Source organism: Babylonia areolata, chromosome 6, assembly GCF_041734735.1.
Source record: "Babylonia areolata isolate BAREFJ2019XMU chromosome 6, ASM4173473v1, whole genome shotgun sequence".
NCBI lineage: Eukaryota > Metazoa > Mollusca > Gastropoda > Neogastropoda > Buccinidae > Babylonia > Babylonia areolata.
In genome coordinates this window covers 25,367,967-25,395,382 of record NC_134881.1, presented here as the reverse complement: position 1 = coordinate 25,395,382, position 27,416 = coordinate 25,367,967, and the positions used below count along the sequence as shown (strand labels likewise).

The 27,416-nt window shown below is 40.2% G+C and overlaps 1 protein-coding gene across 3 annotated transcripts in view; it reads right to left on the bottom strand.

Annotated features, from left to right (window-relative positions):
* Positions 1 to 218: 218 nt before the first annotated feature.
* LOC143282868 (USP6 N-terminal-like protein) overlaps positions 219 to 27,416 on the bottom strand; it is a 44,217-nt gene continuing 17,019 nt past the window's right edge. For all 3 annotated transcript variants that reach the window (XM_076588728.1, XM_076588729.1, XM_076588730.1), the window contains 11 exons: positions 25,430 to 25,515; positions 24,674 to 24,716; positions 23,726 to 23,806; positions 22,480 to 22,587; positions 20,790 to 20,899; positions 19,179 to 19,293; positions 18,000 to 18,054; positions 17,230 to 17,324; positions 15,826 to 15,891; positions 14,435 to 14,534; positions 219 to 13,762 (listed from right to left, as the gene is read on the bottom strand). In XM_076588728.1, coding sequence (XP_076444843.1) covers positions 12,714 to 13,762; positions 14,435 to 14,534; positions 15,826 to 15,891; positions 17,230 to 17,324; positions 18,000 to 18,054; positions 19,179 to 19,293; positions 20,790 to 20,899; positions 22,480 to 22,587; positions 23,726 to 23,806; positions 24,674 to 24,716; positions 25,430 to 25,515 — 1,908 coding nt within the window. In that variant the 3' untranslated portion in view covers positions 219 to 12,713. The remainder of the gene's footprint in view (positions 13,763 to 14,434; positions 14,535 to 15,825; positions 15,892 to 17,229; positions 17,325 to 17,999; positions 18,055 to 19,178; positions 19,294 to 20,789; positions 20,900 to 22,479; positions 22,588 to 23,725; positions 23,807 to 24,673; positions 24,717 to 25,429; positions 25,516 to 27,416) is intronic.

Genomic DNA, 27,416 nt, shown 5'->3' with positions numbered 1-27,416 from the left:
GGCTATTCACGAAGAATAAAACACAAATCTGTAATCTACTGTCTCCACCTAGAAGCTGAACAGAACAGACTCAACATGAACACACTTTCACACTGGTAGATTACCTGTGGCAAAAGAGGGATGAAGCGTTTAGCTTTGGGTTTTTTCCAATACCTTTGATGTGAAGCATAAGCTACCTGCAACTTTCTTCAAATGTTGTTTGGCTAACTGATGAAAAAAAAAGAAAAAGCATTACATTGCTTTGTAATTTCAAATGCTGAATTTTGCATATTTTGCAAACACCACTAAGGAATAACCTATGTAATCTAACCGATCTGAAGTAAGCACAAGACAAATACTGTATTGGGTATAAGGCTGTGAGTGTTTCCAACCACAGAACATGTTGGCTGAATTCAGCTACTCCACCCCCTTCTCCATTCACAAAAAGAGAGCAATAATTTCTCCTGAAATCCCCAAGCAGGTTTGCTGAATCTTGCTTAGATGGATGTACTTTTTTTTTTCTTTTTTTTAATGTGTTAAAATACCAGTCATTTCATTATTCATTCATTCATACACAGTCTCGATGTAAAAAGAGAAGATAAAAAAGGAGACAAAGGCTACATGAAGTGGGGAAAAGTGTGTGTGTGTGTGTGTGTGTGTGTGTGTTCTTGAAAATAAACCATAAGCATAACAATAACATGTGAATCACTGAATGTACACCCATCCAATGGTAGACTACATTAAAAAAAAAGTACACTTCACAAGTGCATCTTGTTTGAGAAAGTGCAAACACATCACTAACAAATCATGACTGTTGCTGCTGCTTCTTCTTGAGACATGTAATACATAAAACTGTTCTTCCGTTCCACCGGAACATGACAAAAGTACAAACTCTAAAATGAACAGAGGACAGAGAGAAACCAATAGCCAGTTATGTTTCTCTGTGATGGAAAATACACAGAACAGGTTATCACCATAGATTTTTTTATGTTGTTTTTTAGCAGATTCAAGCATACACCAATTATGTAATATCTCTCAGAACACACACACACACACACACACACCACACACACTTTATCAAACTGTCACACTTGCAGACCAAAAAAATAAAAGAAACAAAAAATCAAATCAAACTTGCATGACAATCAACTGCAAAAAAAACCCCCGTTAACTAAACAAATCAATGGAAAACAAATGACACCATCAAATCGAACATAATGGAAGCCCCTTAACAAATGAAAACACTGTAACTAAAACACTCAAAATGTGGGAAATACAGGTAGGTAAATCATACACACAGGAAAAAAATCATATCAATAAAACAGACATCAATACAAAGGAACAAACAGTTACTATCAGATAATCTGTTCAATAATGGTGAAGAGTAAAAGGTAGAGCTTATCAAAAGTAATTACTCACCAATGACTACAGTAATAAATCTACCATTCCTCACGTACTGATACAAAAGAAACAGCTGAGGGGGTTTCCACCCTTCCCCTGTCAGTTCTGAATCCTGCCCCCACCCTAAATAACCATCTCAGCTGTGTGCATCAGTAAGATTTTCAGTATGTTCAGGGTAGTCTTTCTGTGTGTGTGTGTGTGTGTGTGTGTGTGTGTGTTGCATTCATGTATGCATGCACCAATGTGCCTGTATGTGTGTGCATGTGTGCTCACGCGTGTGTGTGTGCATGTGTGATCTCAATCTGGAGTCTGCGATGTAAAGACCAAAACAACTGGCAGCATGAACACTCATTACTGGCTCAACACTCGTTATCTAATTTAATGACTTAGGCTAGCGATATTATTCTCCCACATTAAAATGTGTCCTTAAATGCAACTGTTTTTCTCTACAAGCAGTGTTTCAGCAAAAAACAAATGGAGCATGTTTCTTATACTGAGATCTCAGGTGAAAACTTTAAAAATTCAGTTGTTTCTTTCAATCAGATCTTGATCTACATACAATAGTTTTTCTCTTTTTAATCTCAGGGGTATATTCTCAATGTAAGCAAGCACATTCCATTTTTGAAATGCACAGTAATTCACACACATGCACACATGCCACACCATCCAGTCTTTGTCTTCTTTTAAAAACAGATCCTTTTCAGTTTCAAACAATGCTTCAATTTATGTTACTCAACTGAAAACATCAAGCCACAAAGCGCCGTTTCCTTCCTTTGTAACGAATCATAGGCAGGAGATAGTAACAGACAAAAGGAAACAAGCTCACAACAGAGCAGGCAAAAAAAAAAAAAAAAAATCAAAAAGATTTAAAATATATAAAAATCCGATTGGGAAAAGTTACCAAGCAACATATTTTGCAAAACAGTACATTCTCAATCTCTCAAACGTACAAAAAGCATATTTGTGCATCCTGACAAACGCAGCATAAATGTTGACCTTTGTCCTTGATAATCCTTCATTCATCAAAACCCCATCATCGAAGCCAGAACAGCATTTTCAGTCTAACTCCAGAAACACAGGTTTATATATTGCACAAAGAAACGAACATGTTAGTAGCAGGAGTCGCTGTTTGAGGAAAACAATGAAAAAATAAAATTGTGGTTAAGTATTCCTGAAATTAGACAATCTATAACTCAAGACATCTCTACAAATGTAAAATGTACCAAACCACTGCCTGTAAAACTGTGCAGAAAGTTGGGTTTTTTGTTTTGTTTTTTTGGGAAAAAAAGAAAAAGATGGGGAAGGAATATTTTTCAATGCTCATAACACGCAGTCACCCTAAGAAGTATGTACACACACACACACACACACACGCACGCACACACCTCACACATACAAAACACACACATAAAACACTTACACATGTGCAAGTGCACACACACACCACACACACACAACAGTGAACACATAACTTGCCTGACAAAGTATCTCTTCTCCCCTTCTCACTGTCACTGACGTAAATAGGACAGATCATTTACCGGTACTTAGTATAAATTTGAATAATATCAGACTTTGGGGTCCACACATCCTTAATGGACCTGATCTCTGAGATAAGAATGAAAAACGGGAAACACTGGGGAATGGACCCATTGCCAGTAAAGAGCTGAACTACACACACACACACACACACGCAAGCACACATGCACACATGGGCATGCATGAGGCACACACACACACATACTTAGAGAGAGAAAAAAGGTGAACACCCATGCAGTTGACATACATACACGTTTCTATGCAGTTCCTTGTACTTTTCATGTTCTACCTTGCACAACAAAGCACTCAAGAAGTCATATCTCATGAGCAACGCATTACACACACACACACACATACACACACACACACACATAACAATAAATACAAAAAGAGTTTTTACATTTCAATCAAGTAAGAAAAAAAAAGAGTACCTAATGTATCTGCAGATGTGCTGGGGTGGTTTGCTTGGTACAAGGTGTGGCCCAAACAACAGCAAGAAAGACTGCACAGACAAAATCATGTGCATGCATGCAAGCACGCACACCCACCACCACCCACACAGGCCAGTCATGCATGCTTGCACACAGTTTACAAGGACACACACACACACTGAAGGTCACTTGCACACAGTTTACAAAGACCCACACGCAGACCAAGGGTCACTTGCACACAGTTTACAAGGACGCACACGCAGACGGAGAGTCACTTGCACACAGTATACAAAGACGCACATGCAGACTGAGGGTCACTTGCACACAGTTTACAAAGACGGACACGCAGACATAGGATCACCTGCACATGGTTTACAATGATGCACACACACACTGAAGGTCACTTGCACACAGTTTACAAGGACGCACACGCTGTCATTGGGTCACTCGCACACAGTTTACTAGGATGCACACGCACACTGAAGGTCACTTGCACACAGTTTACAAAGACACACACGCAGACAGAGGATCACTTGCGCACACAGTTTACAAGGACACACACACACACTGAAGGTCACTCGCACACAGTTTACAAGGACACACACACACACTGAAGGTCACTTGCACACAGTTTACAAAGACCCAAACGCAGACCGAGGGTCACTTGCACACAGTTTACAAGGACGCACACGCAGACCAAGGGTCACTTGCACACAGTTTACAAAGATGGACACGCAGACATAGGGTCACTTGCACATGGTTTACAATGATGCACATACACACTGAAGGTCACTTGCACACAGTTTACAAGGACGCACACGCTGTCATTGGGTCACTCGCACACAGTTTACAAAGACACACACGCAGACCGAGGGTCACTCGCACACAGTTTACAAAGACACACACGCAGACCGAGGGTCACTCGCACACAGTTTACAAAGACACACACGCAGACCGAGGGTCACTTGCACACAGTTTACAAAGACACACACGCAGACCGAGGGTCACTCGCACACAGTTTACAAAGACACACACGCAGACCGAGGGTCACTCGCACACAGTTTACAAAGACACACACGCAGACCGAGGGTCACTTGCACACAGTTTACAAGGACACACACACACACTGAAGGTCACTTGCACACAGTTTACAAAGACACACACACACTGAAGGTCACTTGCACACAGTTTACAAAGACCCACACGCAGACCAAGGGTCACTTGCACACAGTTTACAAGGACGCACACGCAGACGGAGAGTCACTTGCGCGCAGTATACAAAGACGCACATGCAGACTGAGGGTCACTTGCACACAGTTTACAAAGACGGACACGCAGACATAGGATCACCTGCACATGGTTTACAATGATGCACACACACACTGAAGGTCACTTGCACACAGTTTACAAAGACACACACACACTGAAGGTCACTTGCACACAGTTTACAAAGACCCACACGCAGACCAAGGGTCACTTGCACACAGTTTACAAGGACGCACACGCAGACGGAGAGTCACTTGCACGCAGTATACAAAGACGCACATGCAGACTGAGGGTCACTTGCACACAGTTTACAAAGACGGACACGCAGACATAGGATCACCTGCACATGGTTTACAATGATGCACACACACACTGAAGGTCACTCGCACACAGTTTACTAGGATGCACACGCACACTGAAGGTCACTTGCACACTGTTTACAAAGACACACACGCAGACCGAGGGTCACTTGCACACAGTTTACAAAGACACACACGCAGACCGAGGGTCACTTGCACACTGTTTACAAAGACACACACGCAGACCGAGGGTCACTTGCACACAGTTTACAAGGACACACACGCAGACCAAGGGTCACTTGCACACTGTTTACAAAGACACACACGCAGACTGAGGGTCACTTGCACACTGTTTACAAAGACACACACGCAGACCAAGGGTCACTTGCACACTGTTTACAAAGACACACACGCAGACTGAGGGTCACTTGCACACAGTTTACAAAGACACACACGCAGACCGAGGGTCACTTGCACACAGTTTACAAAGACACACACGCAGACTGAGGGTCACTTGCACACAGTTTACAAAGACACACACGCAGACTGAGGGTCACTTGCACACAGTTTACAAAGACACACACGCAGACTGAGGGTCACTTGCACACAGTTTACAAAGACACACACGCAGACATAGGGTCACTTGCACACAGTTTACAAAGACACACACGCAGACTGAGGGTCACTTGCACACAGTTTACAAAGACACACACGCAGACATAGGGTCACTTGCACACAGTTTACAAAGACACACACGCAGACTGAGGGTCACTTGCACACAGTTTACAAAGACACACACGCAGACTGAGGGTCACCTGCACACAGTTTACAAAGACACACACGCACACTGGTCACTTATCTACATAACCCACAACAGCTGCAAAATCAGACACAGCGACAACATCAAATGTATGGCAGGTGAGAATGATGCAACGTCTGTACAGTGCATGCTTTTACACTCCATGGGACACACTCTGAGAGGTGGGGTGTGGGGAGGATATACACCCTTCTTGTCCTCAACAATTCCACAATATGTCCAGAAAAATCGTAATCTGTACAAAAATTGCACACATCTTTATGTACAGGTATGATCAGAACACGTTAGAGAAAAACCCTTTATCCGTTTCTTGCAGGTAGTTGCCAAAAGGATGAGCATTCTTCTTTTATCTAATTATTTTCAGGTGTTAAACTTTGTAGAAAAAAAAAAAAAAAAAAAAAAAAAAAGATTTTCCTAAGATTTATGAGATGAGATGAGATGAGATGAGATGTGGTGTGTGTGTGTGTGTGTGTGTGTGTGTGTGTGTGAGTGTGTGTGTGTAAAGGAGAGAACGCACTGTTTGCTAAGGTGATGATGGATTGGACTGAAGCACCTGATTACTCCTAAACTCATGAATTCCTTCATTCTGATTCACGAATACAAACTTGTTTGTTTGTTGTTTCTTCATTGTTATGTTTTGTTTCACTGTTCTGTCTGCTTCTTCTTCTGGTTCTACAAGTCTTGCTGAACCCCAGCTTCATACAAAATCTCCTTTTAGCACCCGTCTGCAACAAAGTCGGCTTCTCCTTGGTTTCTCCTCACAACAGTTAAACAAGTATCACTGTCAATTCTGTGAACAGTGCAAATAAATGATACAGAGCTCACACTCACCTGTGTACGTCAGTTACATGATCAAGGTGCAGTTCCATTTTATCTGGCAGTGATATTAGTACATCAAAAAAACAAAGTCAAGCGAAGCTAACAATTTCCTCTTCTGAAGCAGTTTTTAACTTGCCTTTTGAACAATAAAAGTAAGCTGTGTGCTGTCTCTCTCTCTCCTTCTCACTCTCACTCTCTCTCTCTCTCAACATAATGGTATATAAATATATATATATTTAGTCAATGGCTGATTTCATACTTTATCTCTTGTTCATGTCCAAGAAATTCTGATCAACTAATCATTAACATTCAGGAAAGCAAAAAATGAGAAGATGAAGAAGAAGAAGAAGAAGAAGAAATAAAAGCAAAATTCTGTGCGATTTTGCAAAGATTGACCATGCTTCAATTAAGACTCTGCAATCTTTTCTTTTTCTTTTCCCATTTTGGTTGGGATGACAGTAACAGAAAGGTAATGTTTCACTGCACATCAAGTATCAAACTATTTGATTCAGGCAGTGATGCTGATCTTGAACATGATATTATTTTAGAACAACTGCTGACAATGATTAAGTGACATCAGCAATGTTAAAAGAGCCTGTATTCAACAAAACCAAAATACTCCCAACAGGGCTAAAGCAAAAACTCAGGCATGTGCAGGCTGCGTGCTTGTCTTGCTTCGATTCAAAACACCAGTGAAGTTCATATCTGACACTGAGACTCACCCCCTAGAGCAATCCAAACTTCAAAACCAGACAAGCCTTGAACAGATTGACTGTAAGGGAATCAGCCAGTAGGTCACTGAACTCCACTAACTACCTATCTGAAATCTTTGTTCAGAACTTTTATCATTGTATCATCATTAACTATCTCCAGTCTTGCTGCAAGAAGAGGGTTAAATTCGTTCTGATCTGACATCTTCATTGAAAAATGGATCCCTCTGTGCAATTTCTCTATCCTTGTTGTGCTGCAAGGGGCAATGTAGAACTGTCACTTCTGACATCTACGTTAAATAATAGATACATCTCTCGACACACTGTCCTGAAAAACATAACCAGGTGTGGCAGCCGAATGGTTACAGCACCAGATTCTTGCCCAAATTCAGTCTCTGGTTCTGTGCACCTTGTGGATGAAGGGCGGATTTTTTTTCCAGATTTTTCCAATCTCTCAAGTCAACATTATACAGACCTGCTGGTGTCTGAACCCCCTTTGTGTCCAGAAACAAATGCAAAAGATCATATATATGCAAGTTAAAGATCCTATAATCCATGTCAGTGTTTGATAGGTTAATGGAAACCCAAAAATACATCAACGACGACAGTTATCAGCAAGCTGATGTTGGTCGTATACTGGAGAGAAAAAAAAATATTTGAAGTCTTTAATTTTTTTTTTTAATAAGGGGATTGAGGAAGGAGACAGACAGACAAAAACACAGAAGCAGTAAGAGAGGTCACTACCAATGCTTAAACAATGAACACTTTTGGCCGTGACCCAACCCAGTGTTAGTCCTTGGTAAAACCTTGTGTGGTCAGGTCAGATCTGATCAACCTTAAAGTCAATTTTCAACAGCTCAGATGCCCACACTTTCTTTTAGTTCTGAATGATTGTGAGTGAATAAAAGTGACTAACATTGCAAAACCTAGGGAAAAAACGTAATCTCACCAATGTGCATCTACAGCCTTGATCTGGTTGAAGAACTTTCCAAAAATACAACCTGGAAATATCATTTCACCAATAATTCTCCAAAACTGAAAAAAACCTCTTTACTTCCCCCATCCTGAATGCAAAACTGACACAAACAGAATTCCCATGCATGGCACAGTCTATGATAATTCTCCTCCTGTGTCATCAGCAAACATAACAAAAAAAAAAAAAAAAAAAAAAAAGAGAGAGAAAAAAAATGACAGAAAAAACGGGAGGGGTGATATATGGGACTTGTGGACATTTAGTAGAGGATTGAAAACATTATTTAAAAAAAAAAAAAATCAAAATCCTCTACCACCACTCACGCATTCAAGCCTTAACTGTACAAGTGTTGACAACTTGGGAACTCGAGGAGTCATGCGCACACCATTTGGTGCCGGTGACTGCCCTTCACGACACAACTACTCACTGACAACACTCAAACACAGCAACCACACACACACAGCAACCACACACACACACACACACACACTCACACACACACACACACACACACACACTCACACACACACAAGAAATTCATCATAAAAAAAGATTATAAAAAAAAGCTACATATACAAGGAGCACACAGTGTCAATTATATACAACTAACATCCAGTGCACAGCATAGTGAACCCATATAAATTTGCATAATATAATCATCAACAAGTCTATGTGAAAATAATCTATGTACACCCATGCACACGATGACCAGGCATGCTGGCCCGTTACGATGTGTAACACGTTACACCCAACTTCCGTCTCCACCTCCCCTTTTGTTTTTTCTGTATGAAAGTAAGAAACACAGCACAACACCAAACCACAGTCCACTCCACGCATTGTGAGTATTTTTTTTTTCCAGAGTATGAAGTGCACACACACACACGAAAAAAGTATTAAATTCAAAAGTGTAAACAAAGTATCACTATGTTCTTATTTGATACTAGCTTTTAAACAAATGGTGGTGTTTTTGTGGGTTTTTGTTTGTTTTTGTTTTTTTTAAATAAGTATCTTAAGTATTAGTCAAACCTCCAGAATATTTTTCTGTTTTCTTTGGGATAGTGTTTATGGTTCAAGCAGTAAACTATCATCATGCTTATCAAGACCTTTTTATTTCAGACCAATGTCGCTTAGAGCCCAGCAGATTTTTTCGTTTTGTTTTTTTTTAGTAAAAAAGAAATACTGAAAAAAAAGAGAAAAAAAAACATGAAAAAGAGAGAGACTATCAGAAGAGATTTACAAAGAAAAAAAACAAAAAAACAAGGCAATAAAAAGAGAGGAAAAGGAAACAAGGCAATTAGAAGAGAGGAAAAGGCTGTTAGACTCACGTGCCATACCCCCGTAATCCTACAAACAGGAAATACAGAACAGGAAAATAGGACATTGCAAATCAAATGATCTTGCAACAGGACACTTAAAATCGTACACTGCTGTGACCTTGACGTTTCACGACTATTGCCCTGACTGTGACATATGAAAAGGTTTACGGTTTCGCCCTAACCAATTACTGTGCAAGGTTTGAAAATTAAATTAAAACAAACAAACAAACAAAAATCCTCACACTTCTTTATATTGTCATTTTGCCCCATGACCTTGACTCTCCAGAAGGTTTTCGCTCTCCCTATGATCAAACACAAATGATGACAAATGAATGCAAGATCTTATATCTCATGCACCTGGCAAGCTTTTCACATTAGCATGCTTTGTTGCGACCTTACTCATTGACTTCTGACTTTGAATTTAAATAGACTTGATACTGTCACTGTAAACAGTCACTGTTCAAAGTTTGATGAAAAATCTTTATTGGGTGTGATATATCAATTCTATCACGCTTTCTCCGAGTTTGCCAACTGATGACCTTGAACCTTGACCTCTCACCCAGCTCATCATGTGATGGTAAAGGGGGTCAGTGGAAAGGTCTCATTCGACAGCACAACACTTCTTGTGGTCGTCGAGAGTATGTCAAAAACCTTTCACACACACACACACACACATGGAGGACACACAGACAACTGAGACTGCATTGTATTTATGCCCAATCTCAGCAGCAGAAAGTTTGCTCAGCATTAAGAATCTTCCAATGTCTACACAAGTTTCAAAGACTTTGGAAAATTCTTAACTCTTAGATCACTCATGGAACCCAGGCTGGGTGATTACATAGACGTACTCTGTTTATACATGTGAGTAAAAAAAAAAAAAAAATTTTTTTTTTAAAAACCCACAAAGAGCATCATAGAAAGTTTGGGCAATTGTGTTTAATGTCAAAATAAAATGGCCTCATTAGCTGATGACCAACAGTGTTCAGAAAATATGACAAGTCATGTTTATCATAGCACATGCTGTTTGGAAGCAGGCTTTTCATCCAACACTGTATGAATCAAAATCCACTCCCAGATCTCAAGAATTACTGAAATGCAGTAAACAACAAGCTCTATTAAGATTTCAATTCACTCTACAAGACCAGAATAAAAATGACAGCAGAAGTATTCTTACCAATACCATCTTCCCCTTTCAAAACATCTTCAAGTTTAACTTTGGAAAAGAAAAGAAGAAAAAAAAAAAGTAGATCTTCTGAATCTTTATAACCAGTGCTTTTTTTTTTTTTTGCTTTTTTTTTTTTTAATAGTTTTCTCTTTTTGTGGCTAAGTGATCCAAGGACTTCAAAATCCTTTTTCCTCTGTTCACAGTTAACAAGAAATCTTTATAATTCAAACATGCTAATTCTTAAGTGATATTATAACCCACACTCATTCTAAAATATCCTGTGTATATGATACACAAAAAAAAATTGATGTTTAATTTGTTAAAATGTATGAAAATCAAGCCTTGCCTGACAGATGGTCCCAATGGTGGCATACACCAGTCAATAAAAACCTTAACTACAAGAAGTATGAACCATTTCATTTCTTATGGTATGGCACAGTGGATTTTATAATGGTAAAATTTGTGGGAAAACAACAACAATGGTTGATAAAAGCCATGAGCATTGAGCTGGCCATCTTAAATGCTGATCACACTTCAGACTGATATATGTGAAGTGATCCTGTATTTTTTTCACCTACCTGCCCACAAAACTGTCGCATCTGCAATTATATCATTACGTCCCCCCAAAAAAATCGTACAACTTCTGAATCAGACCATGTTTCATACAAGGAATAGATGGCTATCTTGGCTTCACCACACTTTGGAACAGTTTATAAACTCCAATGCTGAGAATGACACAAATTTCTAAGTTGTTACAGATTTCCTGCACAACTGTCTAAACACGTTAAGTCTTTCAAGAAGTCAATGAAAAGTTAATTTAATGCCATTACTTAACCGATAAGACATACTGAATACAGATGAGCTGGACCATACAACCTTTCCCTGAAAAACAAAGAGATTCTTCTTAATGTATATTTTTCTTAAGTATTTTTCCCACATAAAATAATGCTTTGTTAAAATTTATACCTTGTTTGATATTCATTTTGAGATTGTTTCCTAATGCTCTGTTCCGGTCCACACCACATTACTCTTCAGATGATTTTCTTTTACCTTAGATTATCTTCCTTTGCCTTATCATGATTCACATTATAAAGACCACTCCTTTATCCCTGTTGCAATCAAAGGTCTTCTTCACAAGACCGTGATGCAATCAATGCTCTTCTTCATGAGACTGATGCAGTCAAAGGTCTTCTTCATGAGACTGTGATGCAATCAATGCTCTTCTTCATGAAACTGATGCAGTCAAAGGTCTTCTTCATGAGACTATGATGCAATCAATGCCCTTCTTCATAAGATTGTGCTACCGTCTTGTCAGTTAAAGACTAAAGAATTATTCAGATTGCTTCCATATGTCCCTGAAATGATGCACTTCTTCAATTTTGCTTTAAATTAATTACAACATGCATTAAAAATGAGATTCTGTAGCTTTGGTTACTGATGTAAATCTAAGTGGTTCATTATGTGAACATTCAGGAAATGGCTAGTTTGTAAGTAAATGAAATGAATTCATCTTGTTCACAGCTCAGCCACATGCAAGGGGCTAAGCATCAATAAATGCAAACAACATTTATATTCTGCAGTATTTCTATGTCCATGTATACCATGTTAGCAAGAAAGATGAAAAATGGAGAGTTGGAAATCTACTCACTGCTTGAAATTATCAACCGACCTCACTTCTGTGAAGGAAATGCTGATTATATTGAGCGCTCAATAGGAGAAAAGTGTTCACTGCGTGAAGACAGGAACACTGACTTGGCAAGACATTGAAAAGTGGAGGACACGTCATCAGAAAGTATGCCAGAGTTTAAGGCCTGTCTAACAATAAATCCAAGGTAAAAGAAAAACACAAACATCATGCACATGGTTTATGAAAAACAGCACTCCATGCATACCTGGATGACACAGTAGATGTGCAGTCTGTACATCTGGTGTACCAATAATTTATTCAAAGGGGGGGAAAAGGAGACACAAGAGACGACGATGTGAAAGGAGACAGTGCTGTCACATGAGGGAGGTTTTCTCCACCTCCCGAGTGTACACAGTCCTCGTGTGAGTGGTGGTGGAGCTCGCCACCTGATGGGAGATGTGTCTTTCCACCGTCACCCCGTTCAACTGCTCACGCTCGCTCACCTCCGAGGCGTCATAGAAACGTGCCTGCTGTATATCGTTCTCAGTCCTCGTGGCTTTCATGCGCGAGGACATGAGGCCGTCGTGGCCGTTGGTGACCACCATTTCGGCCTCCACCGTCCTACTGTCCACAAAGCTGTCCGACTTGCTGATGGGGATGGGGTTGTTGATGATGATGGCTGGACCCTCGTCGTACATTCCATTCACATTGTCGTAGTCAGAGTTGACGGAGACCGGGGACCGAGCACCGGTGCCAGTGTCCATCGTCTCGTCCTCATGGTGAAATGTGGAGGATGCCGTCATGGGTGTCGGGGTGGTGACGCCACCCGGAGTGGGAGTGGTGGGGGTGGTCACATCCGCGCCATTCACATCCTCAGGGAAGCCAGGAACGCCCCCGTAGGTCAAGGTCATGCTGCCGATTTCCGAGGTGTCTGCGAAGGAGGTACGCGAGCTGGGGATGGAGGCTCTGGACTGGTCGGCCAGGGACAGGCGGGAGTTGGCGGCCGTGTCGTAGTATGACGACCGGTCATCGATGGAGTAGTCTGACAGGCGGGAGGACTGCAGGGAGCGGGTGTCGCCCCGGCTCCGCGACAGCTCGGGGGTGCCCAAACTGTTCATGTTCTTCTTGCGCAGATAGGCTGCCTTGCCGCCGCGGGGGTTCCGGCGGAAGTGCTCATCGATGGACTCCGTGGTGCGGCGGCCAATCAGCTGCTCGACGCTGGGCTGGATGTCCAGGCCGAAGGGGAGGGTGGGCTTCTCGTTGCCGCGGGCAGGGGGGGGCAGGTCCATCTTGGCTTTGCGCAATTCTTCCTGGCAGACCTGCAGCTGCTCAATGACCACGTCGTCCTCGTAGTGGAAGTCCTTCTCCAGAGACTGCTGCAGGAACTCAGACAGCTCCTCCATCGGCATCTTCAGCAGACGTCCTGGAAAAGAAATAACTGTTTCGTCATAAACACAAAAGACACCAGCACTAAATTCATTAAAAAACAAAAAACAAAAACAAAACAAACAAAACCAGCAAAGCCACGCCCTCTTAATTTGGTTTAAACAGTACCTTATTTGGCCCTCTTAATTTCTTATATATATATATATATATATATATATACACACACAAACACAATATATATATACGTATCAAAATATATGTATTTGTGTGTGTGTGTGTGTGTGTGTGTGTGTGTGTGTGTGTGTGTGTGTGTGTGTATTTATAGATTGATAGATACAGAGAGAGAAATAGATATAGATATAGATATATATACATATACACACACAGATATATATATATATATATATATATATATATATATATATATATATATATAATTCAAGCCCTCTTAATTAAAAAAGATTGATCAAAAGGTGCACACAAACACTTCAATTGTCAAAAACAAAACAAAAAAGGTGAAACAACGAAGCCCTCTTTTTAAAAAAAAATAAAATAAAATAAAAAATAAAAAATAAACAATACATGCGCTTCATTCGTGAGTGAAAAAAAAAGGAGAAGTAAAATCTAGCAAAGCCCTCTTTGAATAAAAAAACAACAACAAAAAACCAAAAACCCATAAATATAAGGATCTGAGAGAAAGACGACTTACGGCGATGCATCTTGACAATGCTGTATGACATGGCCACCAGCAGCCTGTCACCCTCCAGCATGTATATGTCCCACAGCCGCAGGGTCAGGTGGAACGGCGTCTGAAACCAGCAACCATTTACTTCATCAACACTAGCCCAGTGGTGAAAGCGTTGGACTTTCAATCTGAAGGTCCTGGGTTCGAATCTCGGTATCAGCACCTGTGTATACTCACGCAGAAGATCACATATGCACAATAAATATCCTGTAATCCATGCCAGCATTCAGTGGGTTATGGAAACAAGAACATACCCAGAATGCACACCCCCGAAAACGGAGCATGGCTGCCTACATGGTGGGGTAGATAAACAAAACGGTTGTACATGTAAAATGTTGCATGTCTGTGTATTTATGCATGCCTGAAATCTGATTGTATGACACAGGAAATGAATGATGAGTGCCCAATGGCAGCCGTCAGTTGGCTCTAACCTGGTAGGCAGCCTGTTGAGCAAATGACCTCAAGTTTGTAAAGCTCTTAGAGCTTGGTCTCCGACCGAGGATAGGCACTATATAAGTATCCATATCATATCATATATCACACCAAATCAAACACTTCTTAAAATAAATAAAAACCTACAGGTTCAAGGTCCCACAGCCTTTCACTGCCATAGTGACCATAAATTCATATCCACTGTGTGTAGGACTCAGCAAAGAAAGGCTGGGCCTAATCCTCTCCTTCCGCTGTTTTAACCTTCCGGGACGGAAGTCAGGTGCCCATTGACACCTGGGTGGTGTGAGGAAAATCAGAGTGAAGTGTCTTCTTTCGAAACTGATGAATGGCACCAGCATAACATTTTCATCGACCTCAGATTCTGAGATCTGTCACAAATGATCTACTGACTGCTGCATAACTAGTTAATTTCATTTCTGTGAGAAAATATTTCTGATAATTTTCTTTTAACTTGACCACTTCTCTTTCTCTCTTTAAAAAACAAACAAATAAAAACAACAACAACAAACCACTCTCCATAATCATTATCCAACTTCATACTTTTATGACAAAGACTGAGTGACCAAACATAACAGCCCTAAAATTGACTTTAATGGTCGGTCAGCAAAGCAACATGATTTGACCAGACACAAACAAAAGCAATTTTGCTCTCTGTTTCTTGTGTTTTGAAGATGAATCTACAGAACCCTCTATAATGGTGTCAGTGGTGTGATGTGCACCAAACTTCACAGGCCCAGTTTGAAAAAAAAAAAAGTTTGAAATTTCAGTTTCATCAGATTTAACCTGAACAACTAATCTAAATTAACATACATAAATGGAGGGGTGCATGGGGACAAATACTGCATAGCGTAACAAATGGCTGTTATTTCTTTGCAATCACAGAGATCCGAACTGCTGCTTACCCTGTCCAGGAAACACTGCAGGAACCACTTGATCGTATAAAAACTGGAGTAGATTTCGTGTTTCTCCTGAAAACAGCACAAAGGTCACAATTTTAGGCACATAGAATAAACAAACAAAAAACAAACAGTGGAGGAAAAAATGCAAACAATCTTCACTGATATGAGTTCAGAGTTTCCGGAATAAATTCATAGGCCGTTATTCAATGTTGACTGCTTTTTAATCATCCATTCCTCCCGTCTCTGTCTGTCTTGGTGATTCTCATTTCCCTAATTTCTACTGTTTCCATCCATAACATCTAATCAACCCCATGACTGACGACTGCTGGTGTAATAAAGTCAATCTCACATGGATTTGTTTACATATAGTTTATATTCTCTTTTAGAATGTAATTAATATACCATATTTTAGGGACTATGAGGCACTTCATATTATAAGGCATAACCTCCACATTTAAAAAAATATATATGATTTTAACAAAACATAAGGTGCAGCACATTAAAGGTGCGTGAAAAAATATAAAACAAAAGCAAAGATCAAAAGTGAAAAAGATCAACATTCAAACAATGTGGGGCAAGATCAGACAGACAACATCCATGGTTGGGCTGTCAGTATGCATGCAAGCATGGCACATACACACATTCACAAACATTGTCATCAACTGAAAATCTTATACCTCAGAATGTCTGACAAACGCAGATCGACGGTTGTGTCAACCATGTTTTTTATCTTCTGCACTGGTTGATGATGAGGCTCTGTCATCACCATGGGAACTTACTACTTCATTTGTGTCATCCGCTGGTTCGTTGGCTCTGTAGATCTCAGCTTTCTTGAATTCATTCTTAATCATTTTCAAGGAAACCTGCTGCCATGCTGATAAAACCCACTGACAGACACTTCAAACAGTAATGCCTGGCAGCCTTCCAGTTTCTGTGGAAGAATGCAGAAATTTCCTTGTTCTACCAGGAATCATTACCATAACGAAGTTCAAACTTTTGACAGTTTCTGTGACTCATTCTGTAAACAATTCAAGCTCGCATGCATGAAACTGGATTATTTGTGTGTTCACTGTTTCCTTCCAAATGTCATACTTCCTAGTTCAAACATCAACCATGATATGATCCACAACTTCAATCAGACCGATTTCAGCCGTATTGTAAGGCACATGGGTCAAGTGAGGGGGATAAAGTATCACCTTGCAGTCCATAAAAGATTCCCATCAGCATAACTCAACAGATGAAATACAACAAAGACTATAAAAACAAAAAAAGAGGGGTGGTGGGGTGTCTTTGTAAACCACACTTTACAAAAGAGATGTCCAAAATGTAACCGGACACATGCAACAGTAAAAATCACGATGGAGACAGAAACAAGGCAAGCTTTGTGCAATGCACAGTAGTACTCACAAAATGACGCCGAATCTTGGGCAAGTATTTCTTCAGCACATTATCATGGTGCTCTTGAAATCTCATCAGTTTGGGGAAACCGGGAATAAAAAATCCTGGAAATCACAAACACATCATAAGCTTTCACTGCACAAATGCATTGAAATGTCATACATAAAAATATATAACAAGATAAAAATAGAACCAGATCATCAAGAAAGGGTGTATACTCCTGTGCGTGTGATGTGCTTGATTATGTGTGTGTACACATACATGTATACATGTATGTATGTGAATGGATATATGCATTTGGTGTGTGTTCATGTGTTTGTGTGTGTTTGTATGTGCTTGTGTGTGTGTGTGTGTGTCTGTGTGTGTGTGTGTGTGTGTGTGTGTGTGTGTGTGTGTGTGTGTGTGCGCATATGAATGCATGTGTGTGGAGGTGGGCTGGTATGAGCTTTCCTGGGCTCCTATGTACATATGTATGTTCAAACGTATGTGTATATATGTATGTAATGTATGCACTGTGCTCATGTATGTGTGTATAATTGGCTCATCACATTTTGGTGTGTATATGTATCGCTGATGTAGTGTTATGTATAAAACAATGTGTTTTTTGTTTTATTATTATTATTATCATTATCACTATTATCATAATAATATTTGAGAAAGCTTCAAAGGAAGGGCACACAACACAGCATGGAAGACCACCAACACTCATCCACCCACCACAGGGTCAACGCACACAACAACAACAATGCTGAAGTGAAACAAACCAGCTGTTGACTCACCATGCAAGGTGTGCTTGTCACTGATGAACAACTGGGACATTCCCCAGAAAGCATCCTGAAACATCACCAATGGACACCAGTGAAGTGATCGCACATATTCACAAGTTCACAAACACGCCCTCAATCAGTGAAACCCACCCCTACAGCTTCAGAGAAAAAAATCATGATCAACATCCGAAAGGATTCCCCATTTCTTCGACATTCCTACCAGCCCACCTCCACACACATGCATTCATATGCACACACACACACACAAACACACACACACACAAGCACATACAAACACACACAAGCACATACAGACACACATCATTGTCAAAGGAATATTCATGCCGATTACAGCTTATGCAATATTCATGCCGTTCACTGTAACTGCAATATTCACGTGTGAATGTCCAGCAGATGAAACTTCTAAGTCTGGAGATTCAGTTGCAAGCAAAATGGTGTGTCAACAGAACTGAACAGCTACAGAAAAAGGAATATCAACTTTGATTAAATCAACAAATGGTGACCATACCTAAGGCGTGATCAGATTCCACACTGTACTGGAAGATGAGACGCACACTAAAAGCAAGTAAATGACTGGGATATCAAAGTCCATCAGGCGACAAAAATGATGTCATCAGATATTTTAAGACTATATTAATTCCCATCCGTTAATGCTAAAACAAGCACATACGTGCACACACACACGCATGCACGCACGCTTACAAACACACACACACACACATGCATGCACACACATGCATGCACACACAGACATGCACGCAGGCACACGCGCACACACACACATTTGTATTTTGTATTTGTATTTCTTTTTATCACAACAGATTTCTCTGTGTGAAATTCGGGCTGCTCTCCCCAGGGAGAGCGCGTCGCTACACTACAGCGCCACCCATTTTTTTGTATTTTTTCCTGCGTGCAGTTTTTATTTGTTTTTCTTATCGAAGTGGGTTTTTCTAGAGAATTTTGTCAGGAACAACCCTTTTGTTGCTGTGGGTTCTTTTACATGCGCTAAGTGCATGCTGCACACGGGACCTCGGTTTATCGTCTCATCTGAATGACTAGTGTCCAGACCACCACTCAAGGTCTAGTTGAAGGGGAGAAAATATTGGAGGCTTGTTCACACACACACACACACACACACACACACACAGTGACAAGTGCAGCAGTACCCACCTCTTCATTCAGATACATCAGCAACAAAGCAGCAATTTCACTCATTCCCTGACAGTACCCCACCTCTGTGTTGTACACAGAGTAAGCTGCCAACACGTGGAACAGAGCCTGCTGTCTGCACAACACAATGGAACCAGTCACCACCCTGTTCTTGTCAGCATCAACACTAGAAACACACTGATTTCTGTCTGAAATGTCATCACCAAATGTCTACGGCTGGTCATGTGCAGAAAAGTCAATAGTTATGGGGGAAGCAAAAACAACAAGTGAGGCAAGGCCTTCAAGACTCACTTGTGATGCACTTAAAAAAAAAATCCAAGCTTTTTATGTATTGAGTATAATTTCAAAATGTAATATTTAAGATGAGAAAGATCAGTTTAAAGCAAATTAACTCCCCTAGCATTAATTACAGAGTAATTTCCATTTTTTTACTATCTGCACCAAAACATTTGCAAAATAAATAAAACTTCCATGCTTAGCAAAAGAAGTTCCTGTTTGAACAAAAAATGATAATAATGACTGCTCTTGTTGTTGGGTCAGAATATCAGATCAAAGTGCCAAGTTTAGAGAATACAAAAAATATAAATATAACAGTAAATGCAGTTTGCATATTATTAGGCTTCATTTTTTTTTTTTTTTTGTGTGCCCATCCCAGAGGTGCAATATTGTTTTAAACAAGATGACTGGTAAGAACTGAATTTTTCCTATTTTTATGCCTAATTTGGTGTCAACTGACAAAGTATTTGCAGAGAAAATGTCAATGTTAAAGTTTACCACGGACACACAGACATACAGACACACACACACACAACCGAACACCGAGTTAAAACACACACTCACTTTGTTTACACAAGTGAGTCAAAAACAAACAAAAACAAAACAAAACAACAACAAAAACTAATTGATTTCTGTCCACTCATACAAGATTTGATAAACAATCAAATAACTGGTTTGGCAAAGCCCTGATTTTTACAGTGTGCTTGAGAATGTATTATTCAGTGACAGTCATTTTCTTTGGTGTCTTGACTCATCAATAAATCAGTCAATCATTAATCAATCAATCAATCAATCTCTCTCTCTCTCTCTTTCTGAAGGACTGGAAAAAAGAGTCCCTTACTTTTTTTTTTAAATATCAGTTACAACTTTACAGAGGTGATATCAATTTCTGTTCCAAACATGTTTCTGTAGTGATTCCTAGACAGGCTAAGAAAGCAGCAGCAGAAAACTATGCAACTTGATAAATGCTAACACTATTCTATATACATCCTTATTTTGTGGGTCTCATACCACTTTAAGTGAAAAAACAAAACTGAAGACTGTACACACACACACACACACACACACACACACAGACGAATGCTAACACTATTCTACATACATCCTTATTTTATGGGTCTCATTCCACTTGAAGTGAAAAGACAAAACTGAAGACTGTACAAACACACACACACACACAGACGAATGCTAACACTATTCTACATACATCCTTATTTTATGGGTCTCATACAACTTCAAGTGAAAAGACAAAACTGAAGACTGTACACACACACACACACCAACGTCCACTATCACATGTGTGAAAAGATGCTGAAATACATTTCTTTAGCTTACTTGACACCGTAACGCTCCCTGAACATGATGTGATTGCGATATGTCCGGTTGACATCCAGGTCGATCTGTCGTATGGCCGTGGACTTTGATCGAGCCCTGTTCCGCATTTTCTGAAAAATAGGACAACTTTCCTTGTTAACACACTGCTAACAGATATCAGGCACACACCACTGAATGAATTAACTGATTGTACACATTTGACACATATTTTAACAGTTCTTCAGCCACTAGTGAATTACACAATTTACAATAATTTTCAACAACAAAAAGGGGGGGGGGGGGTGCGGAGGGGGGTATCAAAGGTCCCACAGCCTTTAGTGGCCATCGGGGCAGTCAATTCATATCCACAGTGTCTAGGGCTTGGCATAGGAAGGCAGTGAATTCATATCCACTGTGTCTAGAGCTTGGCATAGGAAGGCAGTGAATTCATATCCACAGTGTCTAGAGCTTGGCATAGGAAGGCAGTGAATTCATATCCACAGTGTCTAGGGCTTGGCATAGGAAGGCAGTGAATTCATATCCACTGTGTCTAGAGCTTGGCATAGGAAGGCAGTGAACTCATATCCAGTGTCTAGAGCTTGGCACAGGAAGGCAGTGAATTCATATCCACAGTGTCTAGAGCTTGGCACAGGAAGGCAGTGAACTCATATCCACAGTGTCTAGAGCTTGGCACAGGAAGGCAGTGAACTCATATCCACAGTGTCTAGAGCTTGGCACAGGAAGGCAGTGAATTCATATCCAGTGTCTAGAGCTTGGTACATGAAGGCAGTGAATTCATATCCACTGTGTCTAGAGCTTGGCACAGGAAGGCAGTGAATTCATATCCACTGTGTCTAGGGCTTGGCACAGGAAGGCAGTGAATTCATATCCACTGTGTCTAGGGCTTGGCACAGGAAGGCAGTGAATTCATATCCACTGTGTCTAGGGCTTGGCACAGGAAGGCAGTGAATTCATATCCACTGTGTCTAGGGCTTGGCATAGGAAGGCAGTGAACTCATATCCACTGTGTCTAGAGCTTGGCACAGGAAGGCAGTGAACTGATATCCACTGTGTATAGGGCTTGGCACAGGAAGGCAGTGAACTGATATCCACTGTGTCTAGGGCTTGGCACAGGAAGGCAGTGAACTCATATCCACTGTGTCTAGGGCTTGGCACAGGAAGGCAGTGAACTCATATCCACTGTGTCTAGGGCTTGGCACAGGAAGGCAGTGAACTCATATCCACTGTGTCTAGGGCTTGGCATGGGAAGGCAGTGAACTCATACCCACTGTGTCTAGGGCTTGGCATGGGAAGGCAGTGAACTCATACCCACTGTGTCAAGGGCTTGGCATGGGAAGGCAGGGCCCAATCCTCTCCTTCAGTTTGAACCTTCCCCAGCAGGAGTCAGGTTCCCATTCACACCTGTGTGGAGCGAGGAAAACTGGAGCAAAGTGCCTTTCCCAAGGACACAACACCAGGCTGAAATGGGCCTCAAACCCTGATCACTGATCAACACTGGATCACAAGTCCAGTGCCTGACCCATCCTGCCACACTATCGATAAAACATCCCCAAGCAGGCAATTATACATTATTCACATTTACAACACATAGACATAAAAGTACTTACTGTGTTTAACAGCCTTACACACACCTACCCATAGATATGATTAAACAGATTAATACTTTTAATGTTAATACTGTATGACTTACCATGTACACGCCTTCTTGTTCATTCTTGATCTTGTTCAGGTTGAGTAAGCGTGTCCATACTTCACCTCGCAAGCTGTCAGGTATACCCTTGTACACGCGTCGTACCAACTGAAACCAAAGGAATTCCTCAGGAATTTGTCTGTCAACAGCTACAAACACAAAAAGTGAACATAAGAAGTGATAAAATCATGAATTACTTTTCTGTGATTTGTTGCAGTCAGCATTTAACTTGAAAAAGATAGTTAAAGGAGAGAGAGAGGTAACAGCTACAAACATGAAGAGTAAACATGAACAGTGATAAAATTATTAACCATTTTTCTCTTATTTGTTGCAGTCAGCATTTAACTTTAAAATAAAATAAAAAGAGAGAGAAATGACTACATCATTACATGTCTCTTTCTTTCAAAATGTATTTGAAATTGTACCTGTGAGAGTGCACACATTATTATGCTGGACTTTTTTGTGTTTCTCAGTGTAGTCACTCTCATACTTGTATCTTGTTTGCATGCCTGCATGCGTGGCGTGCATGCGTGTGTTTGTTTCCAGTTAACATGCACTATTCAGCATGATATATCCCACAGTACAAAATGATTGTCATACAACAGTGATGAGTCCTGATAGTTTATTTCATATCAGAACAACCATAACATACTGATGCAGTTCACTGTTCAGTATACTATTGCAGGATGACGAATAAAGTACACAATAATAAATGCTTCCACTGTTTGTCACAGCAACAGATGATGAATACACTAGGACAATGGACTATAACACACTGCCCACTGTCATACGGATGCCATAAAATACATACCACGGTAGTCATATCTATGATATAAAAGGGTGAAAACCTTTGGCACATGCAGTGGTCTTGCAGTATGTGCATTGTTCAACCTACATCATGAGTCATACAAGATCCTGAGACACAAGAGTACTTATACAGCCAAAAACTAGTGTGAATTTTCAATAAATGCTTTAACTTTTTGTCAAACAGTTGATAATAACTTTGTCTCAAGAGTCTTTTTTTCATGATCCAATTCATAAAATAAATATTCACAATATGTGAACTAAACAGTCTTGTCTTAATAATACTGCAGAGTGATGCAAAACCACAAACTTTTCAACCTTGTAAACTTGATGAAATAATAACTTTATACTCTCATACACAAATGGCACTAAATAAATAAATATAAAGATGAAAAAAAGAAAATTCTTTCTTGAAATGCACAAACCAACAAAGCCATCCTACCTTTTCCCCTGGGTAATACTTGTCCCAACTCTTTGTCATCTTAACCCATTTTTTTGTCCGCTCCAGCTCCAGTGCATTTTGCTGTAACACACACACACACACCAATGCAAAACAGTGAAATTTATCACATCTTTTTTTCAAGTAACTAAAAGGTTGTCTTATGTTAACAAAGATTGACTTTCCACACATCGGATAAGTTGACCGCAGCGTAAGTCGAATCTTTTTGGGGAGGTCCTCCGGGGGTCAACTTATCTGGGGTCAACTCTGTGTGTGTGTGTGTGTGTGTGTGTGTGTGTGTGTGTGTGATATAGCTCAGTGTATGATTCTCAAGTATGATAGAGACTCACGCAAAATGTAAGCTGCACATGTATCATAATGATAAAAAAAAAAAAATTGTATGCATTTATATGTTAAAATGTATTCCATCTATTTAAACAGCACTGAATCCTGTGCAGAGACAAACCAAAACACTTTCACTCACAATTTTCACACGCAAGCATAGCTCTGAACCAAACTAGGGATGAAAGACAAACCTTGTACATACATGTAAGCAGAACTCAGAACTGTTTTAATGTAAGGCCACCAACCCGCATACATATGGTTGCAAGTGTTGTGCACACACACATGTGAAAATCAAACCTGGAGTTGGATGAACAACAAAATCCAGAAAGAATAAACAGCTAATACAACCAAACTAAATGACAAGCTAAGCGTAATTTAGAAACATGTCTTTGATCCAGGACTGACAGCTTTCTCCTCTTTGTCGTAAGGCATAAAAAAAACATAAACATTGCTACATCTCTTGTCACAATGCTGTTGACATTTTGAAGCAAGTGGGTTAATAAGGGAATCCTTAAATTCTGCATATGCTTGGAAGCAGAAGACTGGAGAAACTACAGGGTGGAAAGAGGGAGGGGGTGGGTGTAAGATGTCAACAGAACGACTTACCTTGGCCTCCACAGCATCCGGCACGGCAGGCAGGGGCTGATCACTGCAACACCACCACACACCTCACTGTCAATGCCTCCCCCCGTCCAACCCCCCCTCCCAACACACACACTCCTAACATCTTCCAGACCCTGTGCATGTGACGTAAGAATTAGAAGAAAATATTTACATCACACAAGCAAGCACCACAGCCTTGAAAGATGTGTGTTTGAATATTTATCAAGTTGTTGTAAGTTACAAATGAGTGAGTGAGAGTCTGTTATTTCATCACAATCACACAACATTGAAGCATACAAGATTATATCCATGATTAAGCTCCCACACAGATAATGTAATTTGAATATTTGAATATATATATATTTGAATATATATATATATATGAACTACACATTCTATCTTAGCTGTTACTTTCTGTATCACTGTCACCTTTCCCGACACTACAGCAACAATAAATATATAACTTTATTGTCTGTAAATGCACAGAAATTTGCCTTTCGTGAAACTTTCCTCACAATTCTGCTAACAGTGCTATCACTATAGTATTAATACAATGAACAATAAATTCATTAAGCAGGGCAAAATCAATCATAAGACTGACCAGGAAAGAAAGAAGCAAAGCAGAAAGACAGTCAGACACAATTAACATGTGATGGGAATGAATGAATGCATTATATATCATTACACATGTATCTAAATCACTTAGTTGTGAACTGAAAATAACCCAATGAGAAGAAGAAGAAGAAGATCATCACTTACTGGATAAAGCCATATCTGTCGGTGACATGATAGACCTCAAAGCCAGGGTCCTCCCATGGGTCTATCTGCGCCCCTTCCTCTCGACCCTGTGACAAAGAACAATCAATGTTATCATCTTAATGTTAAAGAATATTTACTATCACAGCAGCTGGTCATTAACATTAACTGACATGAATTTACAAAGCTAACCAAAAAAAAAAAAATTTTCAAATTTTTTTTTAAAGGAAATCTGAAATCATCTGGACAAATCACTACAGCCATAAATGAATGAGTGCCCAATGACAGCCATCAGTCATCTCTACCCAGGTAGGCAGCCTGTTATGCAAATGACCCCGTATTTGTAAAGTGCTTAGAGCTTGGACTGCGACAAAGGATAAGCACAATATAAATTATAACTTAAGTATTCATATCATAATGATATCATATACATGTCCTCACTGTCCCCCCACCCCCCATTCCCCACTTCCTGCACCCCCTTTTGCCAATGCTCCAACCCCTCCCCTATCCTCCCAGTGCCCACCACTGCATACCTCCCATTCCTTCCTTCCCACACTGTAAGTTACCCCACGTGAATTCCCGCCCTCCACACCCAATGCTGAATGAACCTCTGACAGTACTACTGCCTCAAGTTTTAGTTATCTTTTTCAAACAACACACAATAAAAATGTGTGTTTGTGTATGTGTGTGAGAGCGTGCACGTGCATACACATGTGTATACGTGCGTGTGCGTGCATGTGTGTTGTGAGAGACAGAAAGGAACTGTGTGAATCTACTGAATATAGCTATTCAAAAGTGAAGTACGTTTTCTTCTACGATGCCCATATCTTCTCTTTTCTTTTTCATAATGTGTGTGTTTTGTATGCTCTTGTTCACACACGATTCTTAATATACATTCATGAGAACACACAAATACTCCCATTCTCTGCTGTGATAATAAAGTAATTTTGCATACACATTGTATTGAATTATGTTGTACTATATCATACTGTATCTACTGTATTGTATATGTGGTGGTGATTACGCACACGTGCACAACCATGAGAATGATAATCTGTGTGTGCGACAGAGCGCAAGTGTATGTGTGCATCACTATGGAGTGACAGCCTAGTGGTAAAGTGTCCACCTAGGAAGAGAGAGAATCTAAGTACACCGGAACAAATCCCACACTCACCAGCAATTTCTCCCCCTCCACTAGACCTCCGAATGGTGGTCTGGAAGCTAGTCATTTTAAATACGCGAGGTCACGAATGTAGCATGCATTTAGTGCATGTAAATCAACCCATCACAACAAAAGGGTTGTCCCTGGCAAAATTCAGTACAAAAAAAAACGGTTGATAAGAAAATTAAATTTGCAGGCAGAAGAAAAAAAAGGGAAAAAGATGAGTGTCACTACACAATAGCCACATATTCTTCCTGAACAGCCTGAATTTCTCATAGGAAAATGTTACGACTAAGACTAATGCAATGCAAAATATAATACAATGTCACACAATGCATTATCACCACACATTACTTTACTGTCTACAGCCCACCAGGCACACAAGGCCACAACACCCAGGCTGACAAACCCTAGCTTGGCGCAGGAACAGAGAAAACAAAATTACACAATGTAATCTTTAAAAAGGTACAGTACAATAAACACCTCCTCTGTGTCTGTTGCTCCCATGTGCCTGTGTTAACAAAGTGTGCATGAGTGAGCTGTTTTTCCACAGATCTGTCAGCAGCACATTGTCGGCTACCTCAAGTTTCGTTTTATGGTGTGGCGAAACTTTTCTCAGGCGGTCAATAAACTAAACCATATGATGTGTCACTGAACTGTGTTTTGAAAACCAAACACACTGAACAATGAACATACAGACAAATTAGCTGAGTGGTTAAAGCTTTGGACTTTCAATCTGAGAGTCCCGGGTTCAAATCTCGTTAACGGCGCTTGGCAGGTAAAGGGTGAAGATTTTTCCCATCTCCCTGGTCAACATATGTGCAAATC